This window comes from Clinocottus analis, unplaced genomic scaffold (assembly GCF_023055335.1).
Source record: "Clinocottus analis isolate CAN_PGR_092001 unplaced genomic scaffold, fCliAna1.0.p SCAF_21, whole genome shotgun sequence".
NCBI lineage: Eukaryota > Metazoa > Chordata > Actinopteri > Perciformes > Cottidae > Clinocottus > Clinocottus analis.
The window spans coordinates 11,447,509-11,469,061 of NW_027175943.1; the positions used below are offsets into that span (position 1 = coordinate 11,447,509).

A 21,553-nucleotide genomic window follows, 5' to 3' on the forward strand; every position below is an offset into this window, starting at 1 on the left:
GATGCGCTCTGCCTACATCTGGTTCGCGTAATTACGCACGGCTGCAACATCACAACACAAAGCTCACCGTCCGATTTTATTTTATTTTTTAAATATCGGGATCACTTTATTCGGATGCATTTTGCAATACTCAGGAAACATTTGTCTTTCTGTCTCCCGCGCGTGGATCTCTTTCTGCAAAGTGTCCACGAAGTGAGGAGCAGTGCGGAGTCAGGGAATGTGATCTCCGCGTAAACTTCTCTTCGGCTTCCTTCGTCTCTAAATCATCCGTTCAGAATGCAGGTCCTCCTGTACGCAGCCGTGTTCCTGTTCCTCAAGGAGTCCGCCGGCGCAGAGCCTAAAGACAAGTGTCCGACGCGGTGCGACGTGAGCACCTGCCCGAGTCCCGGCTGCCCCAGCGGCTACGTGCCGGACCGCTGCAACTGCTGCCTGGTGTGCGCCCCGGCGGAGGGAGAGCCGTGCGGCCGCAAGGACGACCTGCCGTGCGGGGACGGGCTGGAGTGCAAGCACCCGGCGGGCAAGCGGCTCTCCAAGGGCATCTGCCGGTGCAGGTTCCGCCAGGAAGTGTGCGGCAGCGACGGGAAGACGTACGGCAACGTGTGCCAGCTGAAGGCCACCAGCAGGAAGGCGCAGCAGCAGGCACTGCCGGCCATCACGCAGGCCAAGAAGGGCCCGTGTGAGAACAGCACAGGTACGATGTACGCATGCGTGGCTCCGAGGAGAGCTGGACAGGGCCGGACCAGGTGTGTGTAGGATCTTAAAGAGCCCTTTTCGAAAGCTATATGGACTTCAATTTCATATTTTTCCACAGTGAAATAGTAGTAGAAACTTTGTGTATCACTTAAACTTGGTGTTTGTCAGCTGATAAAAACACTAAGTACACCGTACAGATCCTGTTGATCTTGTCCTCAACCTCCCAAAGTAGTTTTCCAAGTAACCAAGTATTTATTTTCATCATACGCATCGTTTTGTGAGGATAACATAGTTTGTCCACCAGAGAGCACAGACAAGTCTTTTTGTGTCACTCATTATGTCGTTGCTCCAGTAAAAGAATCAAAATGTGCCAATCCATCCGTCATTTCAAGCGTGTCCGGTTCAAATCCGAGTGAGATTTAAGAGACTTTATTTACATTTAGGCTAATATGTCCGTCTCTGTTGGCAAACACGTCTTCTTCTGCTTTCTAACAAAAAGCACCAGAAGAATTTATTCTGCCCTTTAGGAGGTTAGTGACCCCAATAACAGTTGTTTTTACTCACTGCTATTTCTAAGGCCACAAGTGATCCTCAGTCTGCTTTTACTGTTGTAGAAATGAGTTTCCCACAATCATGTTGACTCATGAGGGAGTGTGGGGTCTGGCCCTCAACAAACCGCCCGGTGGCTTTCCTCCACATTAATAAGAGCCAGATTAATAAGGCTTGGTCACCAGAGTAATGATTCACAGCAGCAATAAACACTGGTTGGAGGGCAGGTGCGGGATTAACAGCCTCTTAAAGCGGGCCAGGACCAGTTATTTGGAGCACAGCAAACAGCAGGAATTAACCACACCTCCTGTAAAAAGATGTTGTTCTGTCCTGCAGACTGACATAATCCCCTCTACCCAAACACAGAGTTCATGTGCAGGCCTTTCCCTGTAAACAACGGTCCTTTTTTCCCCTTGTAAAGGGTGGGGGGTTACATACTAAAGGTTTCTAACGGTTGTTTTTAGCCGAGTTGATTGTAAGAAATGCCTGCGAGCAGTCAGCAGCCACCGTCGATATAATGCAGTCAACCAAATCTGTTTTTCAAAAATGGTGAATCACCAAAACCAAGAGAGGCCCTTGAAACAAGCACACGATAAATACCAGGCTAATGGGTCCAACAGCATGGGAGATTAGCTGTGGACAGACACACACAACGCATGATCTCCCCACAGGCATACGACCTGGCGGTGATAATACATATGGCGTGCACGACGGCAGACACACACACACACATGGCTAGTATCGTGTGGAGAGACCCCAGCATCTGTTGGTTTACACTCCTTCTCCTGTCTCACGTGTGCACATGTTCTTCATTTCCTCTGTCACACTGATATACATGCTGCTGCCCGCAGCGCGACAGGATTTATTCAACTACCGTCTCCATTCAAACGCAAACGGGGAGAAAAGTTACAAGCCACTAAATAATCATCCTTCCGTCACTGCGTGTTGTTTTACTCTTTACATTCTCTCCATCTCTCTCATTCACACTGTCCCAGACAAAGAGGCCGGCAGCTTCATCATCAGCTCTGCTCGCTGTGAAAGTCCACTTGCAGAGAGTTTTGTTGCCTTTTTACGTTTGTTGAATCTGAAAGACTAAACCGTCTTCACTCGTTAAGCTCGTATACTCTCACGTCGGTTAATAGTTGAATAACAATCAAAACGATTCCCCAGAAAATTCCACCATTTGACCTCAAAAATTACAATACACACACAAATAAATGTAACACGTGCATACTGAGTTTTAAAATTTGTCAGGCAATGATCTGTTTTTTTTCCGTTTAAAACGTAACGATGTGTTAATTCATTACATTAGTTACATTTGTTGCTTGTGTTACATTTGCCTGATGCTGATACTAGATGAACGGTCAGGGGGGAGGGGGTCAGAGACAACCTTTGGAGCCATCCTTTGAAAGGACAACACATATTTCACACGTCGGCCAGGATCCGATGCGCTGGACGGACAGACGGACGGCATCTGGTCTGTTTGGTCCTGATGAATGAAACAGATTGCTGCTGACTGTTCCAATCATCTCTACAATCCCCTGCTCAGGGGGTTACAATCCTCTGAAACACACACACACACACACACCCTAACACACACGCAGACACATACCAATGGGAGATATCAACTGAGGAAACAGGAAGTCCCTGCAGCCCAGAGTTGTGGCAGACTCTATTTACATTTTCCTTTGATCACAAACCCTTTATTTTCTCTAGGTTTAAAGGGTATGTGGCTGGCACACACACACACACACACACACACACACACACACACACACTATGTCACTGGAGCGTTGCATGCTTACGGGCGTGGTTAACTAAAAATATATGGGTGACTGACCTGCAAGTCCCAACTCCCAAATCGCTCGTGGTTAATCATTCAGCATCTTTTTTTTTCTTTTTTTAACCAAGAAAGTTTCTCCCCTAAATCAGTAGTTGAGCTTTAAAACCTTGATTAATCAACTGAAATATGTATCGTACAGTTTCATTCTCCGGTCTTTCCCAAATGACGGGCCTAAGTGATTCCATGCAGGTCAGATCACTTTTCCCATGTGTGGTTTTAAACAGCCGCCCAGCCGGTCATTTATTTGAAGTCTGCACCAGCGGCAACAGCAGTGTTTTCTCTCTTTCTTATGAAAGTGAACACTACCTTATTAATGGAAACAAAGAAACATTTTGACACTGAGCAAGGCTTTACTCCTGCTATGTGAGCTGCGCTGAATACCAGTGGATCAAATGACTGCGTGCGAGGTGGACAACTCTGCAGCTCAGCTTTGTGGAGCTTTATTCATTAATAAGGCTTTTTTTCTCCCTTTTTTCAAAAATATTTGAACAGTGATTGAATAATATTTAAAGGCTGTGTTATATTAAAAAAAAGTGGCTTCCCACTGGCTTCTGCCTTTGGTTTGGATTCTGCCATTCTGTCATTTGAGATCCTGGTTTCAATCTAAAATCACGAACCACAGTGACGTGGCTCCGCAGTGTTCAGTGCAGCTGGAAGGACGGCGTGTAAGCCGTTATTACTGCTCCAGCAGTGAAGGAGGTTATGATTCTGGCAAAGCCATCTGGGTTTTCCATAAGCACGGCCAGGATTGTGCCATCAGGTGGGTTTGTTAATGTCTGGGTAGTGGAGCAGAGGGGACTGCTTCAGCAATATCCTGACCCACATTCACTCTCTTGTGTTCACTGCCCATCAGAGGACTGTGCAAAAGGGTTTAGTTGCCACTATCCGAGGTTGTTAAGTACGGGGGCAAAATAAGCGTCCAAGTTCACAGGAATTGCACATTACACGCACAGTGTCTTTATAAAATAAGGTATGTTCCCTAAGCTTTCAGGTTTACTTGCACAACACAACTACTTTAATAAGTAGTAACGCTTTGACCGACGTTATGCAGATGACACGCAGTTGTGCCTTTCTTTTAGTCCAAACCATTTTAGTAAACTGGATGAACCTAAACATTCTGCAGTTGAGTTTTGACAAAACTAAGATATTAATCTTTTCTAATCTTTCTACTGTTATTGTCAAAAGAGTTTAATATTCTCTTTATTAGCTCCAATGTGCAACCATTTAAGATTCCATTTGGACATTTGTTTTTGTTTCAGTTACCAAAAAACTTATGTCCTGCCATCTGTAGATCTATTCAGTTCATGAGATTGAGAAAGTATCTGGGTTATTATCTTCCTGGTTAGATTACTAGAACATGTTGTGTTCTTGATTTGATTATCCTATTAAGGTGTTGACTGTTTATTAAAATACATAATTCTTCTTGCCAGTATAGGTCCTTCTAATGCTGCTAGTCCTCGTTACAAGTTCAACTTCATTGCCGACGTGGTGGAGAAAATCGCCCCTGCTGTGGTCCACATCGAGCTCTTCCTCAGGTACTGACATATGTCTTTAAAAGGCTATCTTTTTTTAGAATATAACTTTGCCTTTCGGTTTATCAAACATTTTTCACATGGTAGATGTAATATATGCTCATCAAAGTGGTGCCTACTCTCACATATTGAGACTGAAATCATGTCCAAACAAGATTTTGTTCGTCCAATGATCTCCAGTTTATGTCCAAACAAGCCTTAAACTGGAGATCATGGGACGAACAAAATGATCAGCTGTGAGGTGATTCAGCTCTTTGGAAACAATTGTTTTATTCACACCCCAGGCATCCTCTCTTTGGTCGGAACATCCCTCTGTCTAGTGGATCTGGGTTTGTGATGTCAGATAATGGACTGATTGTTACCAACGCCCATGTGGTGTCCAGCACCACCCCAGTGTCCGGTCAACAGCACCTCAAGGTGATGAAATACTGTTTTAATCATTTATGCTTCACTTGAAATGCTCCCGACCTTCTCACATGCTTAAACATTACCAAGTCAACTCTAGTTGGCATTGAAATTGGTTTGTCGATAGTATCCTTGGGTAAAAAAGGAGACTGTGAGAATAAATTAAAAAAATAAACTACAGAACTGGAGACAGACTGTGGTTGAACATGTTTAATCTTTTATCAGAACTAGGAATGTAAAAATGACACATTTTGGTTTTAGGAGGAGTTACACATTGGAACTATTTCTTGAAAATCATCAGTTTATCTCAGTGGCCGTTTCCCTCCACTGCCACATCTTTATGCTAAGCTAGGCTAACCACTCCCTGACCTCAGCTCTGAACTTAAAACATAGGCGTTAATATAGAGCTTCTCTTCATACTCTGAGAAAGAAATAATTATGAGATTCATTTCATGGGTGTATGCACCGTAACAATATTAAATTTGTGTCAATGTTTGGCACTCAAATGGAAACATTTATAAAAGTTCAACATTTGTACCAAATAACGGCTATTTGCAAATTCAAGATATTGGCAATGTCCTTAAAAAAATGATATCTGGTTGAACCACCATTGACTCAAACGCAACTAACCCAGATTATTTAGATGAGTGACTATTGTATATACTATTTATGATACAAAGCTGACTTCCTAGATATGAATCAAACCTAATCTGAAACCAAACCTATGATTTAGATTTCATTTGTGATATTAAACTTCTCCCATTCCTCCCTGCAGGTCCAGATGCATAACGGGGATGTATATGAAGCCAACATCAAAGACATAGACAAAAAGTCAGACATTGCTACCATCAAAATCAACTCCCAGGTGAGTGCACATACATACATATACTGTGCCAGAGAACAAACCAATAGCACGCTCTGGTAATGGATCTGAGAGCAGAATGATCAATATTCCCCTAATCATTGTTGCGTTTAAATGATTCTTCAAGAAATATACCTAGTGATTCATACGCTGCTCCTCTCTCGATATTCAAGTCAATATGTCTTGCTCTTGAAAAAGCATTAACTTGCATCAAGTACTCGTTAAAAATGTGTCTACAAGCATTGGAGTGTCTGAGATTTGATTGTATCAACATATTTTGTCAGCTTCTTTTTGTCCATACAATAAAAAATAAAGTAAAGCAAGTATGCAGAGGTCTGGTACCAGACTGGTGGGGGCTCAAACTCATGTGTCTGGGTTCATGGTGGTGTTAATACTGGAGTGTGCTAAATAGACCCAAGTCAGAATGCAAAGCACCCCTGAGGTGACACCAAATACTTCCAGCTCGAGTGCACAGAAACATCCACAGCTCGTCCCACTCAGGGATTATAGAGTTTCTGCTCGGTGTGAGTCAACTCCCAAATTGTAATTAGTTTGCTGTTTTATTGGGCTGATACTAGCGACCGTTGATAAACCATGATCCTTATGCACATGTTAGATTTGTATTTCATTTTCCAATATTTTGCATCCTTGCTGGTAAAAAACTTTGGAAAGATTAGGGTTTTGGTTAAATATTGAAAAAGTGAATCCCCATTCCCGGAAGCCAAAGGTGCAGTCATGACCGTGGACGTTCACAGTCTGGGTGTTGCTTCCTGTTCGATTTGTAATCATTTGAGGTTTGGCGAGTATCGAAGGCCTGCGCTGTAAAACATAGCAGCATTTAAAAAACATAAGCACTTGTACCTGCTTTTGGCCTTTATTGAGTTTTCGGCATCACGACACAATCTTTCAAAAGACAATCGCGGTGCATCTCAAAATCATATAGATAATGTAAAAACAAAAAATATGAGCAAAAAGGATTTTTTGCCATTGTTGATGCCATTGTTGAAGCCAATGCCGATGCCATTGTTGATGCCATTGTTGATGCCATTGCCGATACCATTGTTGATGCCATTGTTGATGGCATTGTTGATGGCATTGCCGATGGCATTGTTTATGCCATTGTCAATGCCATTGCTGATACCATTGCTGATGCACATCACATGCACCAGAATGGGACAAACGTGCAGTAAATGACAATACAGCACTTTTCTAGTCTTCTGACCACTGTTTTAACACAACTACTACGTGACATCATTCACCCACTAATGAGTGGAGCTACCACATCAGGATTATCTGACAGTCAAACAGTGTGGGCGCAGTGTCTTGCTCAAGGACAGAAATCGTCATTTGATAGCTGAGCCGGGGTTCATACGGCCGATCCTCTAATTGAAGCACAACCCTGCTCTCCACTGAGCCACAGTCGCCCAGTTACTTTGACCTTTGACCTCTAAATCCAAATCAGTTCATGAGAATAGGACAGACGTACATTCTGACAGATGAACGACCTGAGGCATTAAAAGGAACAATACTAACATATTTGCACATTGTACTGTACAGTGGTTTCGCAAGTGTTCCCTGTCATCTCCAATAGTTTTGTAAGACTGTTGAGAATTAAAACTTTTTTTTATGATATTCACATTTCATCAAATGAAAATTTTCTAGATACTTTGAGAATCATATCATGAATAGTTTTCCAAACCTCAGCTGATTTGGTATCTTTGGAAATTTGTATTTATCTTTCAACAATCCTTGGCCACACAAGATGTGTGGTTATTCACCGCAAAAATATCTTCACCAGTTGAACCTCGGTTGACATCTCTGCATTGGAGCTGAGAGAGCTGGATCGGGACCAAGAGAAACCCGATCCAAAAGGGCTCCACCTTAAAGAAACCCTTTCTGCCCGTTCCTCCTCTCCTCCAGTCACACCATCTGTCTGCTGAGCATGTGTTTATACTCAGCTCCATTCTTCTTCTCCCTTCACCTCCTCCACTCGTCTTTTTGTCATATCCTCCCTTTTTCCTTGATTCTCCGTACAACTTGCTTAAAAAAAATATATTGCACCGTATATTGCTGCATGAACTTCCCCAATGTACTTTTATTGACTGTTGTCATCATCACCAGGCTGTTATTCATGGTTTTCCATACTTTATTTAATTAGTCTTCACGGTCCAGACTTGCTGATTGTTGGTTGTGTGTTATTTTATAGCCTCAGTTTGCCATGCTCACACACGGTGTTCTTGGAAATGTAAAATTAGCACTTAAAGTGTGTCCCAAAGTGAAGTCATCGACATTCAGTTTTTGTTTTAACACACGTTGGGTGTTAAAAGTGTAAATGTTTAGGCTTATGGTACAAGGTTATTTTTGGGGTATGGAAGACTCACGAGCCTCTTGCACAGCTGTGAAAGAGGTCTGACTCAGAGGAATGCAGCGCATATTAACAGAAAGTCTTCTCACAACCTGCGTGGATTGTATCAGAGGTTTGGAGGAGTTGTTATAAAGGACTCCCCAAATATCTTCCATACTGCAACAGCGTTATCATACCCTTTGTGCCTTTTCCCAGATGAAACTGCCGATATTGTTCCTGGGCCACAGCGCAGACCTGAGGCCCGGGGAGTTCGTGGTTGCAATCGGCAGCCCCTTCGCCCTCCAGAACACGGTGACCACCGGCATCGTCAGCACGGCCCAGAGAGACGGCAAGGAGCTGGGCCTCAGGGACTCCGACATGGACTACGTCCAGACGGACGCTATAATCAACGTGAGAACACAGCGAGGCGGAAAACATGCTTTGGGTCAAAATTATTGTTTTGCAGTCAGTAGGTTGTAAAAATGTCACATTGTAAGTTGTGAGAGCGTGCAGTGTGTACACCCAGTCTGTGTGTGTGTGTGTTTTCCTTCACAGTACGGGAACTCAGGAGGACCTCTTGTCAATTTGGTACGCCTTCTGTTTCCTACCTCAAAGTTTGTTTACTTTAAAATACCTTTCTCTGCCCGGGTCCGGTTGTTAAACTGTAAATATAAATTGCACAATCACTGCCTTTGCCGGTGTGCTGGCGGCTTTGCACTAACAACCACAGAAACTTTACTACTGTTTTGCTCCTTTTATTTTGACACATTCTGAAACTGTAAATAGACGTTGACTTTGTCCTGCTGTGTGTCTGTGTTGCAGGACGGGGAGGTGATCGGCATCAACACCCTGAAGGTCGCAGCTGGAATATCTTTCGCCATTCCCTCCGACAGGATCACTCGCTTCCTCAATGATTCCCTCGACAAGCACAGCAAAGGTCTGTCAGTGATGTCATAGGGCCAGATTCAATCATCTATGTCCCGCTGAATACACAGAAACTAACTGGAGTCTCTTTCAGATGTGAGGTCAATAAAGAAACGTTTCATTGGAATCAGGATGCTGACCATAACACCGGCGTGAGTCTGAACTACTTATGGCAATTTAATGGGTTGATGGGTAGGATAGTAAATAGAGAAAAGAGATAGGAATAGAGTGATGGCATCTTATGTTGTTCATTTCAAAAAATCCATTTAAAATGTTGTTAAAATACTCAAGCATCATGTTACATATATATATATATATATATATATATATATATATATATATATATATGTATATATATATATATATATGTACATATATATATGCACATACATATATATACATATATATAAATATATATACATATATATATATATATATATATATATATATATAAATATATATACATATATATATATATACATATATATATATATATATATATATACATATATATATATATATATATATATATATATATATATATATATATATATATATATATATATATATATATAAAGCTAAAAGCCGGTTAAAGCACAGCAACATCCAAATCCAAAGCTCTAGAAAGTGGCAACGGTCTCCCAGAATGCTTTATTTTGGGCCTTCTTCCATTCACATTGTACTGATATGAAACACCATGGAATGCATCTTTTTATGCTGATGACACAATGATGTATTGCATTGGCTCTCTCACAGCTTGAAGTTTCTTTAAACGTCTAAAAATGATTTAAAGTTTGTCTTGCCAGTAGAATTAAAGTTATTTTGTTGACACATTCCACTGTCTCTCCCTGAAACTGTCTGTATTTAGAAGTTATCTAAAATTGCAAAAGTTTCTCTCTGTGTAGATTAGATTTTGTGTGTCCTATTCATTGGCTTATGGTTTCAGATAGGATGACTATAGGTGGTTTTAAACTGCTTTTGGGTCACTCCTATTGTTAAATATTGTATGTATTGAATTTTAAACCTTGTCAAAATCAGATTTTGTGGCATATTTTGCATTATCTGTCTTTTCTCTTATGACTGACTTGTTACAGTCTATCTTGTATCTCTGTCAGGACACGCTGACTCTTGAACGAGACAATAAGACTCACTTACGCAAAGGTTAAATAAAAAATACAGTATGCAATAATGTATACACCTTGTGGTTCCTGAATTGAAAAAGTTAAATCCCAGAAATATTGTATAGATGATGGTCTTTCTTTGAAAAACTATAAATATATATCCTTATTGGTTCCAGGTTAATTGAAGAGCTTAAACAACAGAACCCAGACTTCCCCGATGTTACCAGTGGGATTTATGTTCATGAAGTTGTTCCTCACTCACCTGCACAGAAGTAAGTTTTTACTATTCATTTATTCCTCAAACAAAATCAGAATACAGTGTGTTACTCATGTCTGAAGTAAAATGATGCTTTACCTATAACTCTAACTATTCATTCCTGTCATTGTCTCCAGAGGCGGTATCAAAGATGGGGACATTATTGTGAAACTGAATGGAAAGCCTCTCATGGTCACGGCCGACCTGCAGGGGGCGCTGCAGGAGGAGACCGCCCTGCTGCTGGAGGTCAGGAGGGACAACGACGATCTGCTCTTCAACATTGAGCCCGACGTCATCATGCAGTAGACGTTGGAAGCGCCGCTCTCATGAGGAGTTAGACCAACATGTAAGGCCTTATTGGTGTGGAAGAACACAGTGGATGGTGGAAGCTCTGCACCGGTGCAGTGGAACTTTTGTCAAGCAAACACATCTTCTGCTACTTTGATAACTGGCTGTTAACTGTACCCAAGTAAAAGAAGCACGTGAGCAACATGGTGCAACGCAGCTTTGATATCCAGGATGTACAACTGTGCGATCCATCTGCTGCGACCCGGACAAGTTTGGAACAGGTGCATACATGTACACCCTAGAGAACCACATAGACCCATACCCTATAATGTATGTTATGTTTCACTTTGATTATACATGTTTTAACCAGTTGACATTTGCTGTACAAGTACCTCAAAAATCTGACGTTGATATGAGGCTGTTTGGCAGCATGTTATGATTCACATCACAGAAAGATCAAAGTAATCTTGATGAATGTACAGTTTGATTGAAAATTTCTCATAAAAAATGTTTTAAATGTTGGTGATGACTTTGCTCTAAAGCATTTTTCTGACTGGGGGACATGGGCATAAGCCTCCATAAATAAATATCAGTCCACGAAACTCTAATGACCCTTCTAGTATACATCGAAGGGTCAAGAGCTGGTCCACTGCACCACAACAAGGACAGAATCTGCATTACTTCCCCTGGGAACTGTTTTTTTGTGGCCTGCGCTTAGCACACAAAGGCCAAACCAAATCCAAGTGAGGTAGCTTTGATCTCAACGTGCCACTGCAGAGGAATCTCTGGTGAAGAAGGAACTGAGCTGGAATGAGCAACGCTCTTGATTTACTGGTCGATCTACATCCAAACCCTCATCTTTGCTTATCTTTGAATGATGATGGAAACAATTGAGGGTGAAAGCATCTCCAATTCATTTCCTTTGGAAGGTGCGTGGTCAGGGTTAGGAGCTTCTTGCTGCTTCTTCTTGTTGAAAGGAGTTGCTCGAGGTGGTTCAGGCATCGGATCAGGTTATCTCTCGAATTCCTCCCTGTCGAGCATTTCTGGCCATGTCCAATTGAGTGGAGACAAAAGGGGCAGACCAAGAATACACTGGAAGAATGATCTAGGACGTGACTGGGGAGCAGAGTGTGTTGGATAGATGGATGAGAGTCACTGTGATCGGTGCTTGTGATTGCCAGTCTGACCCAAAAATAAATGCACCAATGCTAACTTCCATTTTAAATGAAGTAACATAATTGTATTGAATGATAAAGAGATACAATTACTATTGCTGCTGGCCAAAAGTTAGAAGAATGTGAAAGATAAACTATGTATGAAGCCCTATTTTTTCATCCAGCCCTATTAATAAGATCAAGTCTGTGTACATCAAAATACTCAAGTCATAATCAATAAAAAACACAGTGCAATCTTAACAATTCAGTCACCTTCATTAACAGCTTTTATCACTCATCATTTGAGTTGCCGTATAGATTATAGATGATTTTTGATGGTATACCAAAGTGTCAACATACTCTTTGTTTCAATCAGCCAGAGTGATTATGGACGACCCTTCTCGACCACAACGAGTAAGAGGTATGTTTAGAATTGTTCATTATTTGTATTGTATGCTCGTTGTACAGTTTGTTTCAGTGAGGCTGGTTGAGGGTGTATCCCAGAGAAGTTCATCTAATCTGACCCATTTAGTTGTATCACCTCTGAAAGACCTTGGTTCTAATGGGGGTTCTTGTTCTAGGTCTTGATCTGAAATAGGCAATGCAACGTCAAGCTGATAGCTTTCTTGGCTTAATATTTGTTTCATTGTCCATCACGTTGACAACAGATGACAACTCATACTTGCATGTCATGGAACTTCCAACTTGGGTTTACACTTCTTGTGAAGTTGATGGTCGGATCATCTAACAGTTCCCAAACCAGAGGGGTTGACTCGAGTCACATGAAATGGACTGATGAATGAACGGAGGGGCTGTATCCAGTTCTCTTTATACCTCCATGGACTCCTCCCCCACAGTGGGGTAACTGTCTCCGTAGTGTCGACTCCGTCCCTGAGTGGTCGGAGCTGGGCCAGTGTTATTTTACATGACCAACACTATCACTGAGCTTCGTTGGTTTCAATCCACTTTTGTTTGCAGAAGGAAACTAACACTTTGGGAGAGACGGATCAAATGTAGTGCCCTCTAACCAGCTTACTAATGGCTTTTTTGGTTGGCAACCAATTCTAAAAGGACCAATGACAACCTGTGACCATTATAAAAACTTTAGATTTCAACTTCCCAGTTTGGTATTTTTCCACTTTTGACTTGAAACATTGAGGAGGATCACCAGTAGCCCTAGCCTAAGAGAGATTATGGGAATTGGGATTTTATTTCATGATGAATCCATCGGGACCCATTTCATCTAGAGAGGAGGTAGAGGTTAAGTATAGTGTGTCTTTTTTTGATGCAAGGAATGTGGCATGGCCTGGGCCTGGGTACATGTTGGGATTTTATACTTTGTGTTTACATAACTGTCATGCTTATGATAGCTGATGTGTTGACATCCACTGACTCGAACACAGCATGCAAGATACTTTACTTGAAGCACATCTCTAAGTGACATGGAGCATGATGTAGGGGTTTTCCTTAGCGGCCATACCGGACGTCCCTGCCTTTTACCAGAAATAGCTTACTCTGTTTTCTAATACAATATCTTTGCTCTGCATTAATATCTGTTTACAGACTATTTCACCAATTCATTTTCGTATAACGTCATTTTGCTAGCGAGCTAACCCTAATATCCTCTAAAATTATGCTTAATTATTTAGGCCAGCGGTCTCCAACCTTTTTTGCACCACAGTTTCGTCCAAGATAATATTTTCACGGACCGGCCTTCATGATGTGGGTGATAAATAGGACGTGATAAAATGATACGACCAGCGTAAAGACAATTACAAAGTCCATAAAAATACAACTCACCATTACGTTGAATTAGTGGCAGCCCTGAGCTTGTTTCTCTTAAGTGAGCCGGTCTCATCTTGGGATGATGGGAGACAACGACACCCGACGTGTTCTTGACGTTCTTTACTCCGTAACTTAAACCTGCTTCACAAAGACATGGTGTATGGAAATTAAAGTCAGTTTTCAAAGCTTTTTTGACAATCTCAGGATATTCTGCCTTGATTTTAGACCAGAACACAGCCAGAGTATAAACCCAGTTTCATTTTTGGTAACGTATCACTAAGCCTCTTGACACGTGTCAAGACCTCTTGACACGTGTCAAGAGGTCTTGACACGTGTCAAGACGCTCAGACCCACAGATGGATATTTCTAGTCATTTTTCAAAATAAAACATCTTTCCGACCTTGATTTTTAAAATTTATTCTTTCTATGTGGCCCTGTACCAAGGGACCCACTGACCGGTACCGGGCCACTCAGTGAAGCAGAAAAAGTTGTAAAGAACACTGACATATTCTCCACTTATAAGGTTATCACCTAAATGTGTTGGAAAACAGTAGACACACATAATTAGCATTCATTTGGGAATTGTTTTGGAGATTTTGGCAAAATATTTGCTCTCCTTTTATCTCTGTTTTGGTCTCCACCAACTCTTGAGAAAGACATGTGTCTCTTTATAGCCGCTCAATGCTACATATATATATATATATATATATATATATATATATATATATATATATATATATATATATATATATATATATATATATATATATATAATTTACATAGCTTCAACATTGATTGCTGGGCTTAAGTTTTTGTGCTCAAGCTAAGAAACACCGCAGACTTATCTCTGTACTAGACACAGAGATGAAATTGACCTTTTATCTAATTGTTGGCCAATAAAAACATGGCCCTTTATGTTACCAGAAGTAGGGAATGGGTCACTTTCCATAAAGTTGCCACAGGCAAAAGACTGTACCACTGCTGCTGAGCCTCTATAACAAACACACACTAAACATTCAGAAGGTTAAATTACTTATGGGCCAACTGAAAAATATGAAATTACCAAATTTGACGCTTTGTGTCAAAATGTATTTTCAGGCAACACGATGAACTCAACGTGTAACGTGTGAGATAGTGTTCAAGCAGATATTAAACATTGTGATCTATAGTTTATGGTTGGCATTTCCTTCCTGCTGTAAGTTGTCCTTCCATCACCAGATGTGAACCACATGTGTTGATTGAGTTTAAATGATGTACTCTGTTGGAATGAAGAGCAGAAAATGTGATTTGATTTTTTGTTTACAGTCTCATCACTGCTGCTGCTTCATAACTGTTTGTGCTTTTAGCATTTTTAGTATAAATAGACTCAAACCAAATGTTTACATGCAAGTTGCCAACAAGGCAATTATCTACATCAACTTTCAGCAGTTGCTTTTTCCACCAAATAAAGTTTTCACAACGTAAATCTGTTTTATTAAACTGTCGTCTTGATGGTGCAGAATTCCAAATCCCTCATCATTAAGCCCAGCGGTCCTCAACCTTCATGCGCCATGTTTCATGTAAAACAAGACTTTCACGGACCGGCCTTCACGGTGTGGGAGATACATATGACGTAATAAAATTATGTTTACTCCGTAACTTTGACCTTTATGTCCAGTCTACTCTGTAACTTAGTTCTGGTCGCTGTCACTGCAGAAAATCCGCTTCACAAACACAAGATGTTGGAAATGAAAGAAGGGTTTTCGTTGCTTTTTCGCCGATCTCAGAATAATCTGCCTGAATTTTAATCCAGAACAACAGCAAAGTTTCAGTCTGAAACAGATTTTTAAGTTTTATTTTTGGGGTAACGTATCACATGGCCTCTTGACATGTGTGAAGACACATGTCACACAGATGGATGTATGGCCCGGTGGTTGGAGACCGCTGATCTAGCCCACATTTCCTCACCTTGAAATTTAGGCCACAGGCAATGACTCATGGGACTTTTTGCAGCAGCACTTTAGTACAATACCTGAGTGTGTGAAACAAGGCTGAGCTCTCCTCACGGCCAGTCACAAACATCCCAAAGTGGAAAGTCTCCTGTGATGTCAAATCTGAAGGGGGAAAAACTCTCTTTGGGGTTCAGTGATAAAGTCACTGCAGACAGATGGGGATCATTTTAGGAAATAATCAATCATTCCTCCACCGATTTTGACAGGTCTTCAACTTTTTTTGTCTCATGCAGACAACATTGTGTGTTTCACTGTGTGTGTGTCATCAAGCTGATGACTCGTATGTTATAAAATAAATAATATAGTCTGTCGTAAAAAATACCTTTGAATGAACCAGTAAAAGATGTCAGAGTCTATGCAATTAAATGTTAAGAAGTCACAGTCCAATATCCCTGGAATGTCATGGTCTAGTTTGACGTGAAGATGTAACAGTACATTGTGAAAAAAACTATATAAATATGGGAAGTCATAAGAAATATCATGATATAGGAAGCCATGAAAAATCCTAGTATAATATGCCATAAAAACATTCTACAAAGTCAGAAGAGAAATGTCCTCATATTTTTTTTCACAATTTTCTTTTTTTGAATGTTTATATTATTTTATTTGTCACGTAGTTTCAGTACTTCATTAACAGAACTCCTTTGGATAGTTCAACCACAAGATTGCACCTTTATAGAATGGACCTTATCTTTTATTTTGATATATTTACTTTGACTTCCTGTCTCACTTTTTGTTTTATTATTCAAAAGGAGAATGGAAAAATAGTTACAGTATTTGCAAAAATCTGAAACGTGAAATGAACTGTGTATTTTCCGATAATGTACATAGACCCATAACTACTGAAATCAGCTTCTAAAATATTCACTTCAAATAGATTTGTGATTGCTGAACGTCTTCAGAGATAAATAAGACTCAGCTCCTACTCAAACATTACACCATTAGACCATTCTACATCTTTTTACCCTAAGAAATGTGTTTTCATCACACAAAAATGTAAATGATCCAGCAGACACATCTATCCGCAAAAGGAAAAGCTCAGTGCATCAAAAGGACTTTTTCCAGCTGCAGAACTGTTTCCCTCATCTGAAGTGCACCGGCTGGGAGAAAACCAACAGTATGATTTATTAGAGTGGAGTAAGAATTCAATTCAATTCATTTTATATAGCCCAAAATAACAAATTTGCCTGCGAGGGTTTTACACCCTGTACACATACAACATCCCTGTCCATGGACCTCACATGGGATCAGAAAAAACTCTTCACAGGGAAAAACACTGACCTATACCCTGGATACAACTGGCACAGAGTCAGAATGCAAGAACAACATGGACGTCGAGACAAAGTAGCAACCAGCTGCGGCAATGAAGGCCGGAAAGGTCACTGCACATTGTCCAAATATTTAAAGCTTTTTTTCAGCTATAAAATATGATTAAAATAGCTGTGAATCTGTTGAAATGACCTTTTCTTTTTAAAAATTACAAGTTGCATTTCTTGGATCCAGACAAAACTCTCCAAACGTTCACGGGTTCTTCGTCGGCCCGTGCTTCACCCTTCCACCAAGTTTCCTAAACAATGGGCAGGTGGTTTGTTTTGTAGTTTGACGCATCATTTGTATCAATTAGTATTCATGAACAATATTATCCTCACAATTCAATCCATTCATAAGACTGTGCAAAAATATTAATCACTAATAATAAAGTTCCCAGATGTTTGGTGGGCAGATCGTACTTCTATCATTCCATTTAGTAGCATAGCATGCTGCTGGCCCACAAACCTCTCGCTGAGTTTTTTGGAACAAGAGAAGGCAGTTGTGTGTGTGTGTGTGTGTGTGTGTGTGTGTGTGTGGGTGTGGGTGTGTGTGTGTGTGTGTGTGTGTGTGTGTGTGGGTGTGGGTGTGGGTGTGTGTGTGGGTGTGTGTGTGTGTATGTGTGTGTGTGTGGGTGTGTGTGTGGGTGTGTGTGGGTTGGCAGTTGACACATAGAGATATTTCACATTCCAATCCTCACAAGGAGTACTTACAGTTAAGGCTAAACGGTAAATGGATTGTACTCCTATAGCTCTTTTCTAGTCTTCCAACCCCTTCAACATTACGTTCAGACACACACACACACACACTGATGGCACAACCTTTGAGCAAAACGTTTCCATTGAGCCATGCTCCATCATACTGATAGGAACCAGTTCAGCTAAATGGTAAATGGACCTGTACCATCCAGGGTGCCACATTCATACACCGTGGGCGCAGCTACGGGAGACATCAGGTGGGGTTTGATCAGGATCAAGGGTATGGAAGTATTCCATGCTTCTAACTTCCATATGTCCATGGGAACATCTTTGGATACCTCAGAAATAGCTGGAGGGCGGGGCAGAGGAGAAGAGAGGACCAAAAGAATGTTGAATACAAGAAGGTGAAATGAACTTCCTTTGCAGATCCTTTCAGAATGTCCGATCACCTCACCCTACGTGATCTCCTCACCCTACGTGATCACCTCACCCTACGTGATCACCTCACCCTACGTGATCACCTCACCCTACGTGATCACCTCACCCTACGTGATCACCTCAACCTACGTGATCACCTCACCCTACGTGATCACCTCAACCTACGTGATCTCCTCACCCTACGTGATCTCCTCACCCTACGTGAGGAGATCGGACATTCTGAAAGGATGTGCCGCTCCTTTGCACTGATAGGAATTGGTAGAGATGGCACAGGCATCTGCTCAGCATGCATCTTTGGCAAATGCATGCATCCCTGTAGACAAATTCCAGGAGACCAAAACAGAACATGCTGAGAAGATTATATCCCATCTGGCCCAAAGACCCCTTAGGATACCCTTGAGAAGGAGCTGGAGGAATTGGCCGGGGAGTGGAACATTTGGGCTACCTAACCAGTCTAAAAGTATATTTCTGCTGTCTCCCCAGCAGTTAGGAGCATCCTTGTTTCCATGAGCCAAGATCCTCTAATTAGAGACCGCATTATTCAGCTGGGTCTAAAAACACAGTTTCAAACATTGACGATAACCTCAGCATGGGGAAAGCAGACATGGTTATGCTGACTCGTTCTGCGGTGGGTTCAAGCGGGCATTATGTGGGGATGCAGTGGCTATAAATGTCACACGCCAGAGAAATGAATGAGTGCTGGCCCATGAGACCATGATAACAGGCTTTCACATTGGCTGCCAGTTGCTCTTGGCTCAGATTCATGTGAGCTCAGCGATCGGCCGACGTTTAAAAAACAGCTGGGTACCAACAAGCAAGTAAAGTATACTGATAATCAGACTCCCATACTCACACATGGGAAACAGTGAAAATGTGTATATGATCTGTAAACATTAACAAACCATACCAAGGCTCGAGTTTAGGATTGGTTCCATTTAGCCAAAAGGTAGGATGACAATTTGTGAAACACTGAGCCAGTTTTGCGAGAGTTTCCTTTTTTGGGCGGTCTAATAAATAGCTGCCAATACTGCGTAAACACTCCAAAAGGTTCATGGGTTCTTCCTCGGCCCGTGCTTCACCCTTCCACCAGGTTCTATGAAAATTGAGCAGGTAGTTCGTTCGCAATTGTGCTGACGAAAAAAAAAGAAAGAAAACATAACCTTGTTTGAGGTAATAGTAGTCCAAACTCACGGGGAAACATACTGCTTTTATGTTATACAGTTTTAAGTACATATCACTTGTGATCTATATATCTTTCCATGCAACATCTTAATTTTTGCCAGCTGTCACGAGCAACCATGTAATTTAGCGTTGGGGTTTTTGGGGCAGACCTCTGATACTATAAATGATGAGCGTTCTGGGTCTCTAAATCCAGCCTCGACAAATGAGTCCAGCTCGGTGAGTTAGCGATAGTGATTTCTGGTGAACCATTTTATATTATTTGAATTTTCTAATTTAATTTCCATTGTTGGTTCATAGAGTAAGAACAAAGAAAAACTAGGTTTAAAAAAAAAATCTGTAAGGGGGTGGAGAAAAAGAAAAAGGGATGTGGCAGAAATTAATCATCTTCTCGCCTGAGCGTCTCACCATGACGTTCTCTATCTGACACGTTGTTGTGATGCTCACCACTTTGCCAAGTTCTTCACTGACTTGGACTACTCTGTAAGTACTAATATGAGTGTCTTGGAGTCTTGCTTTTGCATTCCTGAGCCGTCAGATGGTTTGCCAGAACCTCCTTGAGGCTAACCAAAAGCCAAATATATATGAATGCTAGATATATATACATATATATACACACACACACACACACACACACACACACACACACACACACACACACACACGTCACTGTCTGGCAAAGGAACGTTCTGTCAGGGAACAGTCCCTCCAGGTTCTCTAAAGGTTTAGTACAATAAGTTGTTTAACTATATTTTGTATAACCTGTCGGTAACATTAAAGACTTAAAATAGAACCAAACTGAATTTAGAGAACGAAATACACATAGCAGACATATCCATCACTACATTTTAGAGTGAAGACTTGGTTTCGGGTCAGGGTAAGTCTCAAGGAAATGACGGTAAGTCAGTGTAATGGAACTAAGTGATGGAACTCACACGGTCTCTTCAGCTTCCAGCCCTCTGGCAAGAAAAACTGTGCACAGAGTTCAGTTTAAATCATTTTAGCCTCTTTTGTTCAGTGAGGTCATGTCCTCCGTTCTTCCACCACCAGACTTTGAAACAGCTTCGTTCACCCGGCTCTCTCCCACTCCCTCCTCTACTCTCACGTCTGACTGTCTTCTAAATACAGAATGATAGTTTTTTTTAAGAGATATAACTTGTCTCAAATGTTTTTTTTTCTATTTGCACTATTATCTGTATTGACTTTATTTTTGGGACAATACATTCTTCTGTTTGTTTGGTACATGTCGAGAAATTGACAATAAAGCTGACTTTGAACTACTCCGAGACAAGTCATGTCGTACTACGTCAGGAAAGTACAAGGGCACTAAATATTTTCTGCCAGAGGTCACTGGGGGTCACGCCAGAATGAGAGAGAACACGGGTTAATGCCCTTAAACTGCACTAATTTTGAAAGTGAGTCTAAAAGTTAACGGACTAATCAGACAACTTAAAAGAAAAGTTTAGACAATTTAGAAAATGTGTCTATTCTGCCGTCAGGGAAACAGGAAGCTGGGTAATGTAGTTCCTAAGAAGTGCACATCAGAACAGACACCTGTTCCCTCCACCTGTTCCTGGTCAAAATGGCAACAAATGGCCGCCATTTTGACCATCCTTCTACATTGATTTGAATGGGAACATCCACACTTTTCCTATTCTATGTGCATGATCTGACACACTGGAGTAACAGCTGTGGCTACTACATTCAACTTATTTTGATCCAACTGAAGGTCCTGATACAAAACTGGAAAGTTGAGAAGTTTAAACTATTGATATGATATGAATGAGAGAAAGCAGCTCGTGCTGAGAGCCGAGCAAACAACACAAAAACATTTTATCAGGTTCAGTGAAGAACGGATCAGATTTGGATCGATTTCATTTAGCAAAGCAGCTCAATTACAATCTACTAATAAAAGTAATATCTATATTCTAATGCGCATAGTTATCAAGCTAACCCATCCAATTACGGTGAGTTTGACAGAGAGGAAAGGTGTGTTTATGAGCAGCTTCATGTCAGATTTAAGTTTATACAACATCACATTCATTGTTATTATTGTCATAGATAATGAATGCTGCAATGTTTTGGTCCCTTCAGGTTTCAACAAATACTTAAAAGAAGCCATTAGTCTTGTTATTAAACATTTATTTTGCATTGTGTTAAATATTAAAACATTGATATACAGA

General features: G+C 41.0%; 1 protein-coding gene across 1 annotated transcript; it reads left to right on the top strand.

The window, feature by feature from the left end:
* On the top strand, positions 1-11,338 carry htra3b (HtrA serine peptidase 3b). The gene is made up of 10 exons (XM_068587636.1): positions 1-691; positions 4,521-4,620; positions 4,902-5,034; positions 5,798-5,887; positions 8,445-8,639; positions 8,784-8,816; positions 9,051-9,165; positions 9,247-9,304; positions 10,450-10,545; positions 10,667-11,338. Exons 1-10 carry the CDS (start codon positions 277-279, stop codon positions 10,833-10,835), a joined length of 1,404 nt encoding a protein of 467 aa, XP_068443737.1. The 5' UTR covers positions 1-276; the 3' UTR covers positions 10,836-11,338.
* Positions 11,339-21,553: the final 10,215 nt, after the last annotated feature.

Excerpts from the sequence above, each read along its gene's own strand:
- htra3b (XM_068587636.1), top strand. The coding sequence starts at position 277 with ATGCAGGTCCTCCTGTACGCAGCCGTGTTCCTGTTCCTCAAGGAGTCC. Across the intron at positions 4,621-4,901 it reads CACATCGAGCTCTTCCTCAG|GCATCCTCTCTTTGGTCGGA; the intron begins GTACTGACATAT and ends TTCACACCCCAG. Across the intron at positions 5,035-5,797 it reads CCGGTCAACAGCACCTCAAG|GTCCAGATGCATAACGGGGA; the intron begins GTGATGAAATAC and ends TCCTCCCTGCAG.